Below are 18,893 nucleotides of genomic sequence, written 5' to 3' on the forward strand. Positions count from 1 at the left end.
TTGTGGTTTCACCTTTTTCCCCTCCATCTCCCTGTAGCCAGACTGCCACGAGCAGGTTCCCGGTGCAGGCCCCACCGCGCTCTGGGACAGGCAGGTCCCCCCACATCTCAGAAAACACCTTCAGAGAGGAGAACCTCTTTGCACAACTGTAACACAGCATTTCCATGAAAAAATCATTTCAAAGAAAGCCTCTCCCCTACCTGAACTCCTCTGGCTCCCCGCAGAGCTCCTGCAGAGCTCCCGCTGCCCCGCTCAGCTGCCCCTCGTCACCCCATCACCTGAGCAGCCCCAGCTGGGCCTGCAGTCACCCAACGCAGCTCAGCTGGGCCGGAGCTGCTCCTCTGTCCACCCACAACCTCCTTGCCCTCAAGGAAGGAGCTTAAGTTAATAGATGTTACTGAGAAGTGATTACTTTGAAAAGACACCCAAGGTACAAAGAAAGCATCCTGGCCAGGAAATTCACCTCCATGTGCACAGAGAACGGGTTGTGCAGCACACGGAGCGTATTGGCACTGATAACTACGGAACTCAGCTCTTCTGTTTGCTGCTTTTGTTGGACTCATTTGAAGCTCAGGACTCAGTGAGCCCTGGGCTTACTGAGAACTTTCTTCATAGGAAGTGCAATTGCCTTGTTTGATTTCCACTCTAAAACCCCAGTTAAGCACAGTCTGCTCTGACGCCCGGGGTTACGCGCTGGGTGCCCATCAGGACCGTCCTCTCTGTCCTTGTACCTGTTGTCTGATTGCTCCTGTTCTGCCATCACTGTCCACTCTCCTCCATCTGTGCTGCATCCTTATCTTCTACCTAAGGCTGTCCCGGGGCACACGTGAAACGCACTGCGATACACGGCTCTGTTCACATTGGAGCCTCAACTCCTCTTTCATCAGACTCCAGCTCCTGGAGACAAGGATGACAAGAAAATCTCACCGTAAGCTTTTTTAATATGACCATAGAGCCCTGGCAATTCTAGAGAAAGAACTAAAAGCTGTGACAGAGCTACGAGGCATAGAAAGAGCCCAAGTTAAAATATAACCAGGGCAAAATATACTGCTCCCATTGCTCTTTTATATTCTCGCTGTTTGCAAACCAATCTCAGTCCCTGGTGCAGATTCCCCCTGCCAGGCACGAACCTCTCGGGACCCCTGGAGCGGTGGTTGGAGCCCAAACCCACTCCACCAGACCTCACGTATTTAATCCACGCCCACTTGTTTGTCTCAGTATAAAGGCATCTTTTATTAAAAACAAATCAAGTACATCAGAGCACAGAATTCAAATGTACAAAGTGCTTTTGAGTTTTCTGGACTGTACTCCATAGGCTCTGTAACAATTCAGGTCCGAGTACCCGAATCACACAAAGCAGAATTCAGACGCACACCGCAGGGTGTGCAGCACGTACGGACACTTGGGAACCTTTGTATTATTATCTTGTTTGCAAATGTTGCTTCAGATTCAATAAGGCGTGTGACCGTATATTTCCAAGTGACACAACCATGCGTTCACTCACTTGAAAGTGAAGATAACATGCAGAGTAAAACAATCTGATATAAATAAATTCAAAGATAAACAGTGCATTTCAAAAATAATTCAGTTCTAGCTTACGTAGTAAAAAACTCTAAATTTTCTTTGTATTTACAAAAAATAGTAGATTTATACTAGAAGAAACAGTATTAAAAATAATTTGCCTCTTAACTACTAAGATAATCTATTAAAAGAAGTCTCAGAATAAATAGCAGCAAAAGTTAAATTTAATATTTTTTGTAATTAAGGCTGAGGTTTAGAGGTCAAATTCTGCAATCGTATACATGTGTGTGACGTCACATGTATAAGAGAGAGGATTTGACCCCTTGTCTTTTGAAAATAACAACAAATGTGCAAGCGCTGTCTAAAACGTAGGTTGATTTGTTCTTGGACCACTTTTGACTTCAGCTGGGAATACAGCCCCGAATATGTCTTCATGGTATCGCTTCTGGCTCTGCAAGAGACAAGGAGGCCCAAGAGATGAGTCAAGAACTCTCTCTTGCACCCCAACCGAACAGAAACTGTGCATCTGCAATCATGGCGGGTGGACTAAGCTGATCACTTAAAGCTTTTCTCTCACGCGTTCTGCTGAGCAGAAGCTCACGGCAGCCCACAAGGTCTCGAAGACTCGTGTGACCCGTCCTGGAGCACCCGCTGATGGGCAGAGCGCCCTGCGTACCTTCAGCTGGAAGAAATACTCCTCTGCCTGCTGCTCGCTGAGGTTCAGCTTCTTCGCAAGCATCCCTTTCAAAGTCTGAGCAACGTCCCTGGCCATGCGCACGTCTCCGCAGACATACAGGTGCCCTTCCTCCTTATGTACGAGGTTGTACACTTTGGTCTCCAGCTTGCTTTGAAGAATATCTTGAACATAGACCTTATACACAGAAAAAGGATCATTAGGCAAGTTTTCTTAAGTGCTAGTTGGGCTACTGTTTTTTCTAAAAAAGAACATTGTTAAACAGCCGAAATCTTCACCTCAGGGAGCATTCTGAAAGGAGCCAGCCCTACCTTAGCTTGGCCAGGCTGCCGGGAGTAGGCTGTGTAGATGTCTTTCAGGACTCCCTTCCTCTTCATTTCCTCCGTTTCTTCTTTGTAGATGTGATCCACGTCTGGCTGCCGGCAGCCGAACAATAAGGTCATGTCACCGCCTTTGATCCCTGAAACCAGCAACGGGAAGTTTTTTGTCTCTCCTGGTCAGGCCTGTGATCTCCAATGACTCTTCCCATAGGGGGCCCCGTTGTCACACAGCTGTCTGTACAGCTATTTTCTAGTTAGCCTTTCCCACCAGAGCCCTGAGAAGGAGCGTGTGTGTGTTTGTGTGTGACGGCTGGTGATCTGAGGGTCTTGCAGTAGGACTGAACCTGCCCAAGTCCTCGGGGAACTCTGTGGAGTCACCTGCTGGAGCAGGTTCCACAAAGGGGCTGATACGGGCAGGCTGAAGCGTCTCCTCTCCATCCTGCAGCCCCCGTGCGGGCCCGGGGCAGGCACTGAGCGTACAGGATGGACAGGGACACACAGGCTGCTCCCTCCAAGTGACCGAACACCCCGAAGACCACCAGAAAGGTCTGGAGTGGGATGGATTAGCTGTTTCAGTGCTGTCCTCAGTCGGCCTTGGGCTGACCAATCCCTACAGGTTTGCTTGGCCAATGTTTCTGGTGCCTCCAGCCGCGGGTTCGGTTTGGAGGACCAGGGCCGTGGCCTCCCCGGGTGCCCATGCCCACCAGTACCTTTCTTCTCCATGTCGCACAGACGCTGCAGCCAGAAACTCCTGAAGGGAGCGATTCCTGTTCCTGGGCCGATCAGAATGCACGGCTTGCTTGGCTCCTCTGGGAGCTGGAATTCATTAGCACTAAAATGCAAAAATATGTTAATTAGGTCATTAGTCTAGGACTGATACCTCAGTGTCAGTTTCTTGAATGATTTGGAGCAGCACAGCCTAAGTTACCAATGAGAAAACTGATGGGGCTTAACTTGGTGACGGTCGCTTCTTGTTTCCTCAGCTGGGGCTGCTCCGCATCCCGACAGCGGGGACGGTGCCATGAATAGAACTCATTCAGAATTTTCTAACGAGTTATGATCTCACTCGACATAAGACATGATAAAGGATCCCATCTCTGGAAGGCACGGAGTTCCCTCTCTTCCCAAACTCAGAAATTCCAACCTGCACTCACCAATCATTTGAAAATGCTATGCAAACAATGGAGAAACACTGAAGAGGCTGAACTAAGAACCCCCATTATTTGTGTTCTCATACACTCACCTGCGTATGAAGCACGGAACTACGTCATTGAGAGCTATTGTATTCAGCCACGTGCTGCAGACTCCGTGGTGCAAAGGCCCTTGTCCATCTAACCAAAGGAAAACACCTCTGTCAGGATTCAAAAGCTCCCAGGTTTTTTTAAAAAACACAGTTTAAACTTAAAATTATGTTTTTAAATAAGTGTATACCTAGTAATGATCTATAAAACAAGGATACCCTGATGAAGATGCAGGACTTTAGCAAGTCCTGACACGGTATGAACATCTGCACTGCAGTAAGCGATTCTGCAGGTATCACCACACAAACTCTTTTATCGCAGATATTCTCCATGCCAGATGGCAGACACCGTTTTTCTCTGACCTACGATGCAGCCTAAATATCATCGAATTAAGAGAGAAATGAAAACCAATTCATTACCCCTCGTCCTGTAGCGGACAACCGCGACGGTCAGGTGGATCTCCCCGGGCGTCATGTCGCAGGAGGAGCTGACAGAATAGTACCTGGGCTTCAGCAGCGGCAGCTGCGCCAGCAGGAAAGCCGTGGAGACCTCGGCAGAGGGAAACTCCTCCAGGACCTCCAGGATGTTCGGGCTGTTGTGAAACTTCCACTTGTTGTATTCTTCCGTGCTCTAAAAGCCAAAGGCCACCACCGCAATGTTAGCATCAGTTCAGGAGAGCAGGGATATTTGAAATGTCACATATAAATAAGATTCCTGCTTTACATTGAATTAATTATGCAGGAAAATCAGCAGAGAATTCACAAAACTTTGCCTAGACTAGTACTAGGGTTTCCTAAGGAGTTTTTTACATTTGAAACCAGAAGTACAGAAGAGCTGCTGTGATTGCCTCGGCCACCAGCTCTCGGTGAGGATGTAGAAGCTGAAGTAGAAGGTGCTCCTCAGCCCCTTGCTGTGAGACACCCACAACACTGCACGGGCCCAGGTCCCAGCACCTCCTGAAGCCAACACCAGCCCTGCGAGTCACTGAAAGCAACATCCCTCTTACTCCCACGGTACCAAATTTCTGCAGCTCCCCTGCAGCCCTCCATCTGCCACCTCAGGTCTTTTAGTCTCGTGTGGGCAGAAACCCCCACGAGGCAGCCGAGAGCAGCGGGCAGAGCGACCCACCCAGAACCACACAGGAACCACCAGAGCTGCAACCCCTCTCGACTCCCACGGCCACGCCGAGCCACAAGCCCCCCCTTTCCCTCGCTCTGCTTGCTTTCACAAGCACGAACAATGTGCAACAGAGGGATAAAAATCAAGCGCCATCACTACAAAAATAGCTTCTGCTACTCAATAAAGGGCATCGGATGGTCCAGTATCCAGCACTTCCAACACAAATGTAGCTGGAACACCTGCCTGACACAAAACTTGCAGTCTCTGCTTGTCGCCTTCCGCTGTCACCAGCTGGGAGAGGTTTCTCAGCAGCTGTTGGGAGGGTGGAGTGGTGATATCCAGCAAGTATGTCAGAGCCTCGGAGAGCGTGCAGGCCGGAATCTTTCTGTCACTTGTCCAGTAGCCACCTGGAAATGAGGGAAACAAACACTTGGCAATTCCTGTGGCATTTGACAGCTGCAGGGCTTTGGGTGGCCTTCAAAACACGACTTCAGGCTGGGCTGCAGCGGGTCTGGAGCACGGGGCCTTTCTGAAAAGAGGCTGATGTGAGGCTTCTAACTTTTTGTAAGGGGAGGATCTGATGCAGAGAATTGACTGATAACAAAGCACCACCTTAAAACAAAAAGACTTTCATGTGAGGAAATCTTTCTGTGTGTCAGAATCCTATGGCTTAGCAGATCTTTCCTAATAAGATGGAAAACTTGGTCATGATGTGTAAGTCTATTTTAGGACTCTGATATGTAGCAACAATAAGCAAACTCTGTTGATTAATTTAATTGTAGTCAATGGCCAATTTAACAACTGAATCACAAACAGTGTCAGCCTAGGATAACTCCATGAACACTGGTTTGCCAGAGTATGCAAAAGCAGAATTGAGAATTATAACTAAAAGCATCAACAAAATCCTATTGAAACCTAAAAAAAGGATAATGGGGCCAAATTCAATCTATAAAAATCTTCAGGAATTTTAAGAGAAATCTGTCACACATCCTCTGTTATTTTGTCTAAAGAGAACCAACTTACCAGCCTTGCAGGTTTCCAGTCGGACAGTCTGGCCAGCCGGAGGGGCATCCTTGACATGTGCAATGAGGCCACTGACTAATTGTGGCTGGTTGCCTGGGAAAATCCCGATATGTTCTCCGGGCAGGTAGCGCACTTCCCGACCGGCCTCGCAGGAAAGCTTCACCAGAATGGTCGCTCGACTGGAGAGGGAAAACGAGATCAGACAGATCTTGGTTACGTCAACGGGATTTCCCTTGGACTGCACAGACAAGGAATAAATCTGCAGTGGCAGCGGGCAAGGGCGCACTTGTGTTCATCACCAACTACCACACCAGCCTAGTGCTTCACGGAGACCTGAACAAGCTATAGCCCGGATATGTGGAGTACTTGTATCAAAGCAAACGAGGTGCCCAGGAGCTCCCTGATCTGCCCAGTGCAGAATGGATGTGCCTGTGATCAGCCCACCAAGGAGACTCGGTAGCTCACATCATCAGCCGTGAGGAATTCCCATCCGAAAGCTGCATTTAGAGCAGGGCTGGGCCACACCTGCCAGGGGACGCTGCAGAGCCCTTCCAGACGCTGTTTCTTAGACAGCTGTTGGCACTGACCGTCCTTTTGTACTTCTTTGTGTACCGCCTGCTCCCTGCTCTGCGTACAACCAAAGGCAGCAGCTTCTTGCACTACACCTTTTCCTTTTTTTCATGCTAAGGGGCAATTTTTCCCCCAGAAGAACTTAAACATTTGCACAGCAAGCAAGGGAGAGGGACCATCCACCTGCCCCTCCACACTGAGGAGGTATCGACGGGCCAGATCACAAAGTTATTTAGTTCCTGCACTCCTAGAGACTCTTCTGGGAAGTCAGCTCCCCTCTAAGCCAGAGCCAAGAGTGTGCGTGTTCTTACAGGTTTGTGATAACGATTTCCTCTACTAACAACGGCACAAAATTCACATCTATTTCTTAGTAACTGCACGGAGCAGATGTTTATAAGCAGGCATGTCAGATGTTTAAGCTTTTAGTGAAATGTAGTATTGCAATATTCAAAGAACGAGGTATTGTACCTGGATTTTATACTTTGAAGATTCCGTCTGAATTTCAGCTTCATGGGAATTACATCCTTGGCGTGAATGTCTGCAAGCGCTGTTGAGAAAAGAGGACGTGACTCGTGGCAGTTCTGTGATGACAGTTTTTAAATGTCTTCAATCAATATGCAGAAAAGAACTGCCCGTGCTCGCCTAGAACGCGATATGGCTTCAGTCAGCTCTGCGTCCTACCCACTGCCCTCCCGGGCCGAAAATAGCTCATCTCAGCCTTTGTCTAAGAGAACGCCAGTTCTGCTCTTCTGATGTTACTGCGCTGGAAACGATAACGATTTATGCAGTGCAAACCAATGTCTTTTTTCCTCTGACCACTGTATTATATGGACTCTATCAGCTAGCAGGACCAATATCACTTTTAGAAACCTTTACAGTTCACACCTGTCTGAAGCCAATGGACAGCGGGAGGTAAATACCTTTGGTCAAGTCCATGGTCTGAGGGTCATGCACCACCCTGTAGCTCTTGGGGTCCCAGCGGTCAGCGCGGGTGTACAGCTCAGGCAGCTGAATACTGGTTCTCCCACGGATGTTAAAAATGTCACAGGCAGTCTAGAAAAAATGCAAAATAAGGCTATTCATGGTAAAAATAATATTCTTAGCATTGTCATAATCCTAATGGGAGGTAGCAAGTTCCCAGGTAGTACTGTTTATTGGTGCTGTCGAGTTCACTGCTGGCAGAGGGGGCCAAGGCGTTCAGGAGGGTTTCACTCTATGGCTGTGTAACTGAAAAAACTGATGTGCTTCAAAAAATTCCGGTGTCTGACGCCACCACCCCAATTCACACTCTGCACCCGCTCTCAAAAGGTTTTACTGAACTTCATGTGAACATTAAAAAATGACAGGAAAGGGGCCCGATTCCCCCTCACCTTAGGCAAGCAGTAGAAGAGAGGAGTTCAAAATTCAGATATAAATCCACATGTTTGTTTTCCTTCATTTTCACCATTTTTATGGGATGCTGGTGAATACTGAAATAAAACAAGTGAATGAACTAAAATCTGAGCTAACCTTGAAGGCACCGACTGCCCACGTGCGAAAGGCCTCTTCTTGCCCGTTGAGCTCATCTCCTTCCCCTATGGCCGTGAGCTGAGCAGCCCCCAGCTGCGCCAGCTTTTGGTCAATGTCATGAGCAAAGGCACAGAACTCCGGGTACATGCTGGAGCCCAAACCAAACACAGCGTATCTGCGGAAGGAGATAAAAAGAAGACGACTGTGTTATGCTAAATGAAATGCAAATGGACTCACTCACATGCAAACCAAACAATAAAGTGTTTTTACCTAATTTTTTTCCTCAGCACTTTCAGATTGAGCAAGGAGTTCTTCAAGGTCTGTATAAAATTCATAAAGTACTTCAGGTTAGAAGAATACTCTGATTTAAGACAAGAGTGAGACCCTGCGCCATGCCGTACTCAAGTACATGGGACAAATTACTCAAGTACATGGGACAAATGAAAGGCTTGTCTTTGGTCTCAGGCTTTGAGCTGAGCCTCACTTGAGGTGAGTATTACCTTGCCGTTATTTGGAGAATCTCCATTTCCAAAAGTGCTCGTAACCACTAAGAGAAGGGTTTCTTCTTCCAGGTCACTGATGTTGTACTCATCCATGCACAGAATCTGGAAGGTAGAAAGTTCATGAGAAATTGCTAGCAGACATGAGAACAGCACCAGCGCTGGCTGTGTCGTCAGATGCCTGCTGACCGTTGCGGGGGATTCACCCGTCCCTACCTTGGTGCTGAAGGCGCGGTTGAACAGGCTGCACAGGTTGTGGGCCAGTGTTTCCGATTTCCCGGTCTCTGTTGCATAGACTACAGTCACCTTGGGCCTGGTTGCCATTGTTCGTCGCATGAGTGAGGATGCGAAGAGAACGGCCCTGGGGAAAAAACAAGCACAATATTTTTAATACAGCTACACAGTCATTCAGACTGATTCACAAACAAGCTGAGGAAAACTGATCTTCAGCACGGCTTTTCCTTGGGAGATTGTTCAGAGGCAATACGCTATGGATAGCCCTGAATAAGAACCTTAGATAGGAATATTACTTACCTGGAGGCAGAATTGAAACGATTCAAGTGGTCCCTACTGCAATAATTATTCAAGAAAAAAGTGGAACCGAAACACCACAAGAACAGAATAGTTGGACAAAAGCAGGAAGGCTCTTATTTCAACAACTTACTTTGCCAGGATGCTAAACTTTATTTCCTTTTTCTTTGGCCGCCGGGTCTCGTCATGCCAGATATGTGTTTTCCATGCGTCCACCTTTTGAAAAAACAGAACAAAAGTTAAGCTCTAGGTAAGAAACTTAAAATACCAAATACACCATTTGCACATCTTTGAAAGAGCCAGATGAAACAGAATCTGTAACACAATCCACTGTGTACAAACACAGGATCGGTCTCCGTAGCATTAAATGGCATTTTCTGTGCAGCTGGAGAACTCAGCAGCACGAACAGAGCCCTCGCAGGAGCACGGACAGTGCCGCCCCCTCTGAGTCTCCCGGGGACCCTTCATTGGCCAGGGCTTTCCACTCAGACTTCCTCAGGGCCCACGTTTTCATCGGCACTGAAGATGTCGTCTACTAGAACCACATTTTTTTGGGATCGCGTGTACCTGGTAGTAATAGAAGGGAGTGAGGACATAGTTGAGCATCTCCTGGTGGAACACGGGAGTGATGCTCCCTGACATGGGGGGCACGATCCACACCCAGTCGGCCGGGCAGCCTCCCCGCGCTCGGTACTCGCTCTGCATGTACTTCATGAAGGACTCGGCAGCTGAGTGGTGATCCATGATAGTCACGTTCCGTTTCTAGAATAATTGCAAAAAGAGAGACGTACACTAAAAAGACCATTCTGTTCCTCTTCCTGATGTGAAGTAATCCTTTTGCTTCAGTTAATATTTCAAGGACTTTATATACTGCTGGGAAATAATTACTATCAGCAAGATAGATACAGATCAAGGTGGACCTGAATAACCCCACTGGAATCCCAGTGATAATCTGCACTGGGCACTGGTCCACTGGCACTGTGCTTGTATAAAGCCGTTAGAAGTGAAAGGAAAAGGGACAGACAATATTCAGCGTCTCCCCGGGTACCACACTCTACTTACTTGGAAGCTGTAAAGCACAGCCACATTTATCTCTACGACAGCTCGGTCTTTCCATAAGGATGAAAGTTTGTTTGTTTCCAGACCCATTCTTCTTCCTACCTCCTACACGTGAAACAGAAAAAAGGGAAAAGCAAGTTTACTATGTGGGCCGTAGACCTCATGATTTCTCCATCTCATCACCTTAATATGCAGCAAAAAGTATTGTGGAAGGGGGAAGAGTCAATCCGGTGCTGGGGAAAGTGATGGCAGCAGAAATACTTGGGATTAGAGATAAACTCCAGTTAGGGAGTTCTGGTTCTTGAGGCTATTCTCATTTGGTAAAGCGGGGAGTAGTTCTCTCTTGGAATACATGGTTTAAAAAGTGGCTGTATCTGGTTATAAGCCATCCTTATTAATTTGTACTGGTGAGGTGACCAAGAGCTGCAGCCAAACCCCAGGACTCCACTGCCTTGTCAACAGTGCACTGGCACCAACCAAAATACACCTCAAATGTACAGGCAGAGAGCAAAAGTCCCGAATCAGCAGGATTCAGGGTAAAATCGCAGGAGAATTCCCTTTGGACAGTTTTTGTTTGTTTGTTTCACAGTTGCAGTTTCCCCATTCCGTGCAGATATTTGGAACAGGGGCTGTCAGAACACCATAAAAACAGCCACACAGTCTGGCAGTCATGATTGTGGCAGGATATTGTGTCAGGGTAGGGCCGAAGCGTCTGTGCGACACAAACACCGCATCCAGCCCCGCGCAGACCGACGGCGGCTCCTTCCGAACGCTGCGGCCGCCAGGGCCGCTCCGCCGCCCCACGCCCCGCTGCGGCGGTCACCTGCAGGATGTTGTACCGCTGCACGTCGCAGAAGTCTCGCACTCCGATCTCCGTACCCATGTACCAGCCGTTGAAGGGACACGCCGTGAATTCCAGGCCTCCCACCTCAAGAAGCATGTTGGCAACAGCCGGCAGCGCGTACCACTTCAGATCCAGCTCCTTAAACCATTCATACCTGTTAAACGAGCGTTCGGATTTACCACTTTATGTGTCTTTCCTCCTTTAGGTGATAACCAGAAAAGCCCAGGAAGATAAAGAACATTGACTCTGGGGCCATGGCCCACGCAGCATGGGCTGCAAAGGCTCACAGCAGTTTCCGTTTACAATGCAGAAACTGGGAATCGCCGGCTAAAGAAATGGCAGAGCAGCGTTGCAGGGCAGCGTTGCAGAGCAGCGTTGCAGGGCAGCGTTGCAGGGCAGCGTTGCAGGGCAGCGTTGCAGGGCAGCGTTGCAGGGCAGCGTTGCAGGGCAGCGTTGCAGGGCAGCGTTGCAGGGCAGCGTTGCAGGGCGAGCTCTGCGATCCTCAGGCCAGTCCCAAAGCGAACGTGAAGGAAAAACCAGACAGAAAGGCAATAAAGGTTTTGTTATGAGCGCAGCCCGTTTTACACGTGTATTACACTGGCATAAGAAGGGAGGATGTTTAAAATTCTGAATATAATTGAAATGCAGATAGGGAAAAGAGTATTTCCAAGAAAAACGCTTTTGGCTTCCTTAATTTCAATCTCATTTCGTTGTTCTAACTACCATTTTATCTTTCAGGACAATTTACCATAATTTTATCTTAACAAAGAACTCATCAAATGACTGCCGGGGCGCAGGCGAACAGCCGCCAAGGTGAGGCAGAGGCGGCAATGCAATTACCCAAGCCTTGTGCGCTTACTTTGGATGTTCCATTGGCACTTCAAGGACAATTTCTGGAGGGATTTCAAATATTTCTGGGTCCTGGCCATTTGCTTGAAGAACAAGTGGAACTACATCAAAGCGGCCGTACTTCGGCTTCCACCCAAGCTCAATGCACAACTGTAAGGAAAGCAGGTTTCAGGGCATTTTTTAGGATTTTTTCCCCCTTGACTTGAAGACAAAGAATGTTCACCCTCTCAAACCTGCTGAGGTAAATTCTCAGTGAACACCAGCTCTCCCATTCAAACAATGCCAAGACACGTTGTTCAAGGGCTGACTTTGTCCCTGACTTAAGGGGAGCATTAGCTCCCCCTGTTCTGAGATGGAAGGGAATAGTTTATAGCAGGATGGTAAGAAATTGTTGCTTCATCCTGCACCCAGAACCCGCGGGCGCCACATCCCATTCACTCCTTACCGCCACACTTCCCTTCCACTCCGCAGAAACAGAACAGAGCAAGACAGACGGCAAGCAGCTCCGACTGTGCCCTGGGGCTGTACCTGTGTGAACTCCACGCTGGCCGGGTCTCCCACAACAGACCCATCTGGCATTTGGTAGCCGGCGTACCGGACCAGCTGGCTGTTCCAAACGCGGAAATCGTGTTTCCCGTCAGTCCTCTGGGGGAAGACGGTGATGGCGGATCTGCCAGAGACAAATCCCGTCACACCACAGCAGCACATCAATCGCACTCCAGTTATTAGGACGTAAATTGTTACCAACAGCAATTATCTTATCGTTCTAAAACAAACATCAGTAGAAATACAATGATTCATCCTCTCCACCCACCTCCTTAATCTTCAAATAATCTATTTCCCCCAAGAATAATGAAAGGTTTTGCCACATCAGCCATCAAAGTTAGTACCAGGAGAACTAAGAGCAGAGATAAGTTGCCAAAATATTTGGACTATTTTAGGTCCTAGGTAGAGTTTTGAACCCAGATCTGGATGTGATTTTTGTTGTCTAAAATTGAAATGAAATAAAAGAGGCCTACCTTATGTTTCCATTGTTTGTGGCGTACTGAATGTGACGACAGAGATGCTCAAACATTTCCTTTGCTGTCTTACAATCACGTGCATCAAATACCTACGTGTTTCCAAAAGACATGCAAAGAAAAACACCCATTTTGAAACAGCAACGTAAGATCATTATTTTCCTTATGCAGATAAGGGAAGATGAAGGAAAAAAGTGAAGTGAAAAATCAGTATTTCTCAATTTACTTGTAGCTCCACTAGGAAAGGTTCATTCTGATTGTTCTTACATGTGTCATTTGCACACATAACACCCCTCCAGGGACCAAGACATGCACCTGGTTCCTATGCTAGCACTCCTACATGTGTTTTAAACCAACTATGAAGTGAGGAACTACAAAAAACTGTTGATCTTCTGCTATGTGCAGGAGGCAATAGCCCTCGGTTGAAGCAACTGGCATATTTTACCAAGTACAGGATGTTGCTCTGATTTACAGCAGATGAGTATCTGGCCCATAACGTGGAGACGGGGAGGTTACCTGCAGGTTGGACCACTGGATCCTCCCGATGCACCTGGGCGCGTTCCGCCAGGCCTGCTTGGCAGCGAAGATCAGCTCGTCCTTGCTCAGCTGGTAGGTTCCTGTTGTTTCAATCTCCTTGGTCACTGTTTCCAGTCGGGCCAGGTGTTCTTCTATTTTTGGCCTTTTGAACAGGAAACAGCCATGAAAAGAAACAATGAGCATTTCAATAGTTAGAACTGATCTAAGTTGCAGGCATTCCCCTTGTGTTCTGGGTCAAGAGGAGCACCGGCGTTGCTGAAGCCGTGAATCTTTTGAGCATCCCCCTGCACAAGCAGACTTCTGTGCACATTGGGATTTGACCTGCCAGGGTGCAGGGAGACTCCCAGGGAGGGGATTAGCGTCTCTGCTGGCTGAGTCATGGCAAGTCCTGATAAATACCGCTAAACCCGGCCCTGTTATAAATCTACACTCTCTGAATTTGAAACAAGTCAACCTAAAGTACTCTGTGAAGTCAGCAGTTTCAGCTGGGAGCAGGTCACCGTCACCTGCTGCCCCACGTCCTGTCCCCAGCGCTCAGCCGTCACCTGCTGAGGCCGCCTGGGCTCCCGAGCTCCAGCAGAGAGCCCTGGGTGCTCCCGGTAAAGGGATGAGCCCAGTACATCACACTCTGCTGGGGACTGCCCAGAACTCTTCCCAGCATCACAATTTAGCAACGACAGAGCTTACTGGTCTAATGAAGAAACGAATATACTAGGAAGTTACGTAGTGACACCATCCTTTCACCACCCAGCACATGCACGGATTGATCACAAGCTTTCCTGTGTAAGTTTTCAGTTTCAATTTGGATTTTCTAGATTAGTTTGGGAAAAAATGCCAAATTGCAAGCAAAGGAAAAGCAGAGAACAGGCTAGCTCCGGCCCAAGAGCAGGGTTATAGTCACTGGCCTCTCAACACTCTATTATTTCAGACACACAGCTCTTCTGAGCAAAGTAAGGAGGATTTTGGTTCCTGAAGGGAGTGCTGAGCAGTTCCTTCGTCAGAGAAACCAACTCTAAAATTCTTTACTTTGATAACAGAGAACGAAGTCAAAACATTAGGAAATATTTATCACAGCACAGACAAAAATGGTTTTGTTGGCTTACAGGCAGACTGAAAACAGCCTGCACTGTCTGAGAGTTCACATTTTCAACAGGATGAAAGATCAAGGGCAGGCATGTAAGATAGTGTGGATCAACGGGATCAGACAGCCATGAGCAGAAGCACAGAGCTGCGCACAGGTAGCGCACCGGGGGTGAGTACAGCCTGCTGTAAGACAGACTCTCAGCAAGACTCACGTGGGAGGAAGCTTTGTAGAAGAGTTCAAAGTGTCTAAAGAAGTAGCCATTATGTGACTGAGTCCCTTTGAAAGCCTGATAATGGTTCACAATGGGATGAGCAAACATCGAATTGTCACTTGAAAGTTGTCATGTGAAAACTGTCCCTGCAAACTCTTGGACCTCAGCCGGATGTTCCAGCTTTTCTTGCAATGAGATGTCTCTGCGCCACATCCATCTTTGGGAAACACAAACCTCATTCTGCAGCTAGAGCACCCCTCTCAGCATGCCCAGCAAGCTTATGTTGACAGGACAGAGCAAGGTTGAGAAGCAAGAGCCTGGCCTTCCAGTCTTTGGCTAAAGCCTTGAGAGTCAAAACAGAGAACAGAAGAACACAAAGATACTTGGAACAGCACAAACAAAAAGCATTGTCCGCGTTATTCACGTCTGAGGCCGAGCTGAGCAGGAGCCAACCCCCTTAACGCCCGCTGGTAAGGAAACAGGAGGTCACTTTCTGTCAGGGTGTCCTCACCAAGCTGCTTGCTGTGAACATACTGGGATCAACACACCCCGAAGGGACGAGGCTGAGGAAAGCCCTTTACACTTCTGTATTCCCAAGAGCTGGGATTGGTGAACAGAGCACGTGAAGTGCGGTAATAGTTTGATTTACCTTTTCTGAACGCCTGTTATGTATTGGGATAGTTACCAACAACTGTGAGGAAACTGAACACTCCTGCAGTCTCCCAGACAGGCGGGTAGAGGACGTTTATACCCAAACGGAAGGTGAAGTCGCTTACTCTTTAAATGAGCTGTAGTACTGCTTGACAAAGTCTATCGCCTGAGGCAAAAGCTCTTGGGGTGGAACCGGCCCATCTCTGGAACCTTTCACCAGGCCCTTGGGGGTCATGAGTGCCCCTTGGCAGGCTTTGGTCCGGCAGTTGATAACCTGAAGAACAACAACACGTCAAACCCGATGTTGCGCTCCGCACCTTTTCACAGGCATGACAAAGCACCCTTCAGGTCTCCGCGTTTACCTCCTTTGCCGTCAGGTGCAGTGTATCGAGAAAGCTGGACCCATTCTCCAGGTTTCTTACTTTCACATGTCTTGGACATCCTGAAATTTGGTTTGAAGTTTTGATCCCATTTGAGGGTGGGTTCTGGATGGATAAAAGATAAAAATACTGTCGTGAGACCTATTAAATATCTTAAAGCTTCATTTTTAATTTTATTTGACCCTTAAAATGCTACAAATTAAATTCAAGAAACTAGGTATAAATGTGATCTTATCTGATGTGTGCTTATTCCTTTGAGTACAAAAGTATGGAGTCAATGCACAGTCTGATATCAAATGGGAAAAAAGGTATTTTTGCAATGCTCAAACCACATCTAGCACTGCAGACACCTCTTTAGTTGCAATAAGGTCTCTCAGTGCAGAGTCTCAGGAAAGCCATGAACCAGACAGTTTTAGGGAAAGGCCATGTTTGTTACCAGAGGCTGGGTTTTCAAAGACGAATGAAGGAATCAGGCACTCCAATCCCACACCTCTTTTCCTTAAGTCTTACCAAAGCCTCTTGTTCAGAAAAGGAGTTTCACACAGAGATGGTGCAAAGTCCTACCCTCACGTAACCCGTTAGTCTGCACACGAGCACTTGGCCAAGCTGTGAGCAGCGAGCACAGCCCGCATGAACAGCTATAGCGTCGAACAACTCCAGCAACGCACCTCTCTGCCACCGCCGGCCTTCGCTGAGCTGGGGGTGAGCAGCACCTCTGTCTGCTTCTTGCTCACATCACACAATTTGGTATCATCGTTTTCTAAGCTTTAAAAGAGAGAAAGACAATTCGGTGTAAGGCAACAGTCAGCTTTTGTTCATTTTACCTCCAGCAGCAGCAGGGAGATGCTCAGAGCTGCCTCTGAAAGACGCGCTGTGTCAACAGCCACCCATTCACACCAGTGCGAGGGCTGGAGTGCACTGGGAGTCAATCGCACAGCTACAAGCACCCTCTCCACGTCACTATGCGGGAAGGAAAACAACAGGTACGGCCTGGGGAGGTAAAGGCTGAGTGTTGTTCCTGGAAGCCAAACAAAGGCCGACTGTACAGTTATGATCTGGCCAGAACGTACTCAGAGGAATTGAACAAAAGTTGAAATCTTCAGGGCAATGTGTGAAAATCTCAGCCTGGCCCAGTCTACAGCCCATTAAGTAAATAACATACTTTTATATTCATTTCCTTTGTATTCTGCTTTGTCTTACTTTCTGAACTCGTACTTTTTAGTTTGGATATCAGGTTTCAGAAGCTGTTCAAAACACCCAAGAGGCGTCCAGAGCACAAACTCCAAACAAACCCCCTTTGAAACCATTGAAAGACAAAGATCTTACCCATGGATCTTCCAGTGTTTCTCCACGTTATTGTTGATATCATGCTCTTCAGAGAACTGGTTCTTGGCAGCACGAGGTTTGAAGACAAACTGCCATGGGCACATCATTTTGTAACGTTCTACGTGTGACTTGAGTTCAGTGCTGAAATCTCCTGTGTGAGGTGGGAACTCTGCTGAGGATGAACACAGAACAACACGGTCAGTTTTCAACTAAGGTGGTAACTCCCCTTGAAACTCCTCAGAAACTCACCAGACCAACTGATCTGACCTAATCAATTTCCTGTGGTTAAAACCAAACATGGCTTGACTGTTAGAGCAGCGGCACTGCAAATGCCAGCCTAGTCAGCGCGGCGGCTCGGCCGTGCCGTAGGCTAAAGGACCGGCAAGAGAATTTCACACGTCCCCCAGGCACCTAAACCAGCAACATCAGTGTCTAAGAAAGCCACACGCATGCTTTACTTTTTTTTTTTTTGCTTTATTTCTATGAAATACGGGCCCTGACACCGGGTTGGGTTTGGGTGGTTTTTCAGTTCTGTGTTCTTCAGAAGTTTGTGAAGTGTCATTAGGTGTTATCAAGCGTCCCGTCAGTCCCCATCACTACACATCAGCAAAGAAAAAGGTGAAGAACATTCACAATAACGAAAAAAGTATTGGTCTGTAAACTAACCCAAGCATTTTGCCAGGTATTCACCTGCCAGAAACAAATGCAGTTCTGACATTCTGAATTCTGTATTTTCGAAGATATGTATACATAGCACATATTGGGATGTAACATACAGCATTTCTGTAAGAATGGACAGTTTGATGCTATTCATTGTAACAGACATTGTCTGCTAACATCTGAGGTTTCCAAGAAAATAAAGAAAATCTACATTGCCACACATTCCTGATGTAAGTTCAGTATTATGTGGGGTTTACATTGCTTTTTCAGTGGAAGTACAGTGCACATTGCCGGGCTCCCAGGACGCTGTCTGCTGGAGAATCACGCAGGAAATCCACCCAACCACCTGGGCAGGAGCCGTGAGCTCTGAGAACTCGCCGGTTACTCCATGTAAAGAAATAGCGTGTAATAAGCATTCTCTACAGTTACAAAACAGGAACAAATCTAAATGACCACCCTCAATAAAAAATGCTGCAGCGTGCCTGTATAAAACACAAGGGAAAGAGAGAAGGAAACAATAGAGAGAAAGGAAGAGAAATAGAATGAAAAAAAAAAAGAAAAAATACACAAAAAGAAAAAGTTAAAAATAATAAAAGGAAAAATAAAAATAAGAGTAAAAAAATTACGAACAAAAAAGAAAATTAAAAAGAGGAGAAGGACATCTTCCATTCACTGGCATTCAGAGTAAGAACTTGCTTGCTTTCCACATTCTCCACAGCAGGGTTCTGTAAATAACATTTCCAATATTACCTGGTAAATGCACGAACCTCTAAAGCAGCAGAGAGAGCGACGAGGTTTCCGGAGCAGCGGGACAGCCTGGACCCCAGTGCTTCACTCCCGGTGCGTGTGACCCCTGCTGAGCTCAGCTGAGCTGCGCTGGGGACCGGAGCTGCGCTGGGGACCGGCGCGCGGGCAGCGCTGCTGTGCAGGGTGCTGCTGTGCACGGTGCCGCTGTGCACGGTGCCGCTGTGCACGGTGCCGCTGTGAACGGTGCCGCTGTGCACGGTGCCGCTGTGCACGGTGCCGCTGTGCACGGTGCCGCTGCGGATGCCTCCTGCCGCGCGTCTTCCTCGCGCTCCCGCTCTGCATCCCTCCCGGGAGGCAAAAGCGTTTTATAGTCCAGGACCATGTATGCAAAACAGCAGATTAAGGCTACCCATGGATTGCAGACAAAGGGGAATCCCAGCCCGCCGGTGTTTCTTTCAGAACCGGAGGGCGTGTAGCTGATGCGCGGCTGATGCGCTG

General features: G+C 47.7%; 1 protein-coding gene across 4 annotated transcripts; it reads right to left on the reverse strand.

The window, feature by feature from the left end:
- Nucleotides 1-1,218: 1,218 nt before the first annotated feature.
- On the reverse strand, nucleotides 1,219-18,686 carry NOS2 (nitric oxide synthase 2). 4 transcript variants are annotated; one of them, XM_071817185.1, is made up of 27 exons: nucleotides 18,416-18,686; nucleotides 16,989-17,157; nucleotides 16,331-16,427; nucleotides 15,645-15,767; nucleotides 15,408-15,556; nucleotides 13,316-13,478; nucleotides 12,800-12,891; nucleotides 12,309-12,450; nucleotides 11,791-11,930; nucleotides 10,911-11,085; nucleotides 10,091-10,192; nucleotides 9,596-9,790; nucleotides 9,162-9,244; nucleotides 8,714-8,858; nucleotides 8,498-8,602; nucleotides 8,268-8,317; nucleotides 7,998-8,172; nucleotides 7,409-7,541; nucleotides 6,957-7,035; nucleotides 5,919-6,097; nucleotides 5,139-5,302; nucleotides 4,196-4,406; nucleotides 3,779-3,866; nucleotides 3,246-3,367; nucleotides 2,527-2,675; nucleotides 2,198-2,392; nucleotides 1,219-1,972 (listed from the first exon to the last, which is right to left on the reverse strand). In XM_071817185.1, exons 2-27 carry the CDS (start codon nucleotides 17,093-17,095, stop codon nucleotides 1,883-1,885), a joined length of 3,453 nt encoding a protein of 1,150 aa, XP_071673286.1. In that variant the 5' UTR covers nucleotides 17,096-17,157; nucleotides 18,416-18,686; the 3' UTR covers nucleotides 1,219-1,882. The 4 variants fall into 4 exon arrangements, with proteins under 4 accessions (XP_071673286.1, XP_071673285.1, XP_065709117.1 ...); XM_071817184.1 differs by having other exon boundaries at nucleotides 16,989-17,160; XM_065853045.2 differs by having other exon boundaries at nucleotides 16,989-17,160; nucleotides 18,399-18,686.
- Between the last annotated feature and the right edge of the window lie 207 nt (nucleotides 18,687-18,893).

This window comes from Patagioenas fasciata, chromosome 19 (assembly GCF_037038585.1).
Source record: "Patagioenas fasciata isolate bPatFas1 chromosome 19, bPatFas1.hap1, whole genome shotgun sequence".
In the NCBI taxonomy this organism is placed as follows: Eukaryota; Metazoa; Chordata; class Aves; order Columbiformes; family Columbidae; genus Patagioenas; species Patagioenas fasciata.

What these genes read in the sequence shown, in the direction of transcription:
- NOS2 (XM_071817185.1), bottom strand. Translation starts at nt 17,095, where the DNA reads ATGATGTGCCCATGGCAGTTTGTCTTCAAACCTCGTGCTGCCAAGAAC. An exon ending in TCCAGTGGTCCAACCTGCAG is followed by an intron (nt 12,892 to 13,315) that starts GTAACCTCCCCG and finishes GGAAACACGTAG; the next exon opens with GTATTTGATGCACGTGATTG. An exon ending in GTGCTGAGGAAAAAAATTAG is followed by an intron (nt 8,173 to 8,267) that starts GTAAAAACACTT and finishes CTCCTTCCGCAG; the next exon opens with ATACGCTGTGTTTGGTTTGG.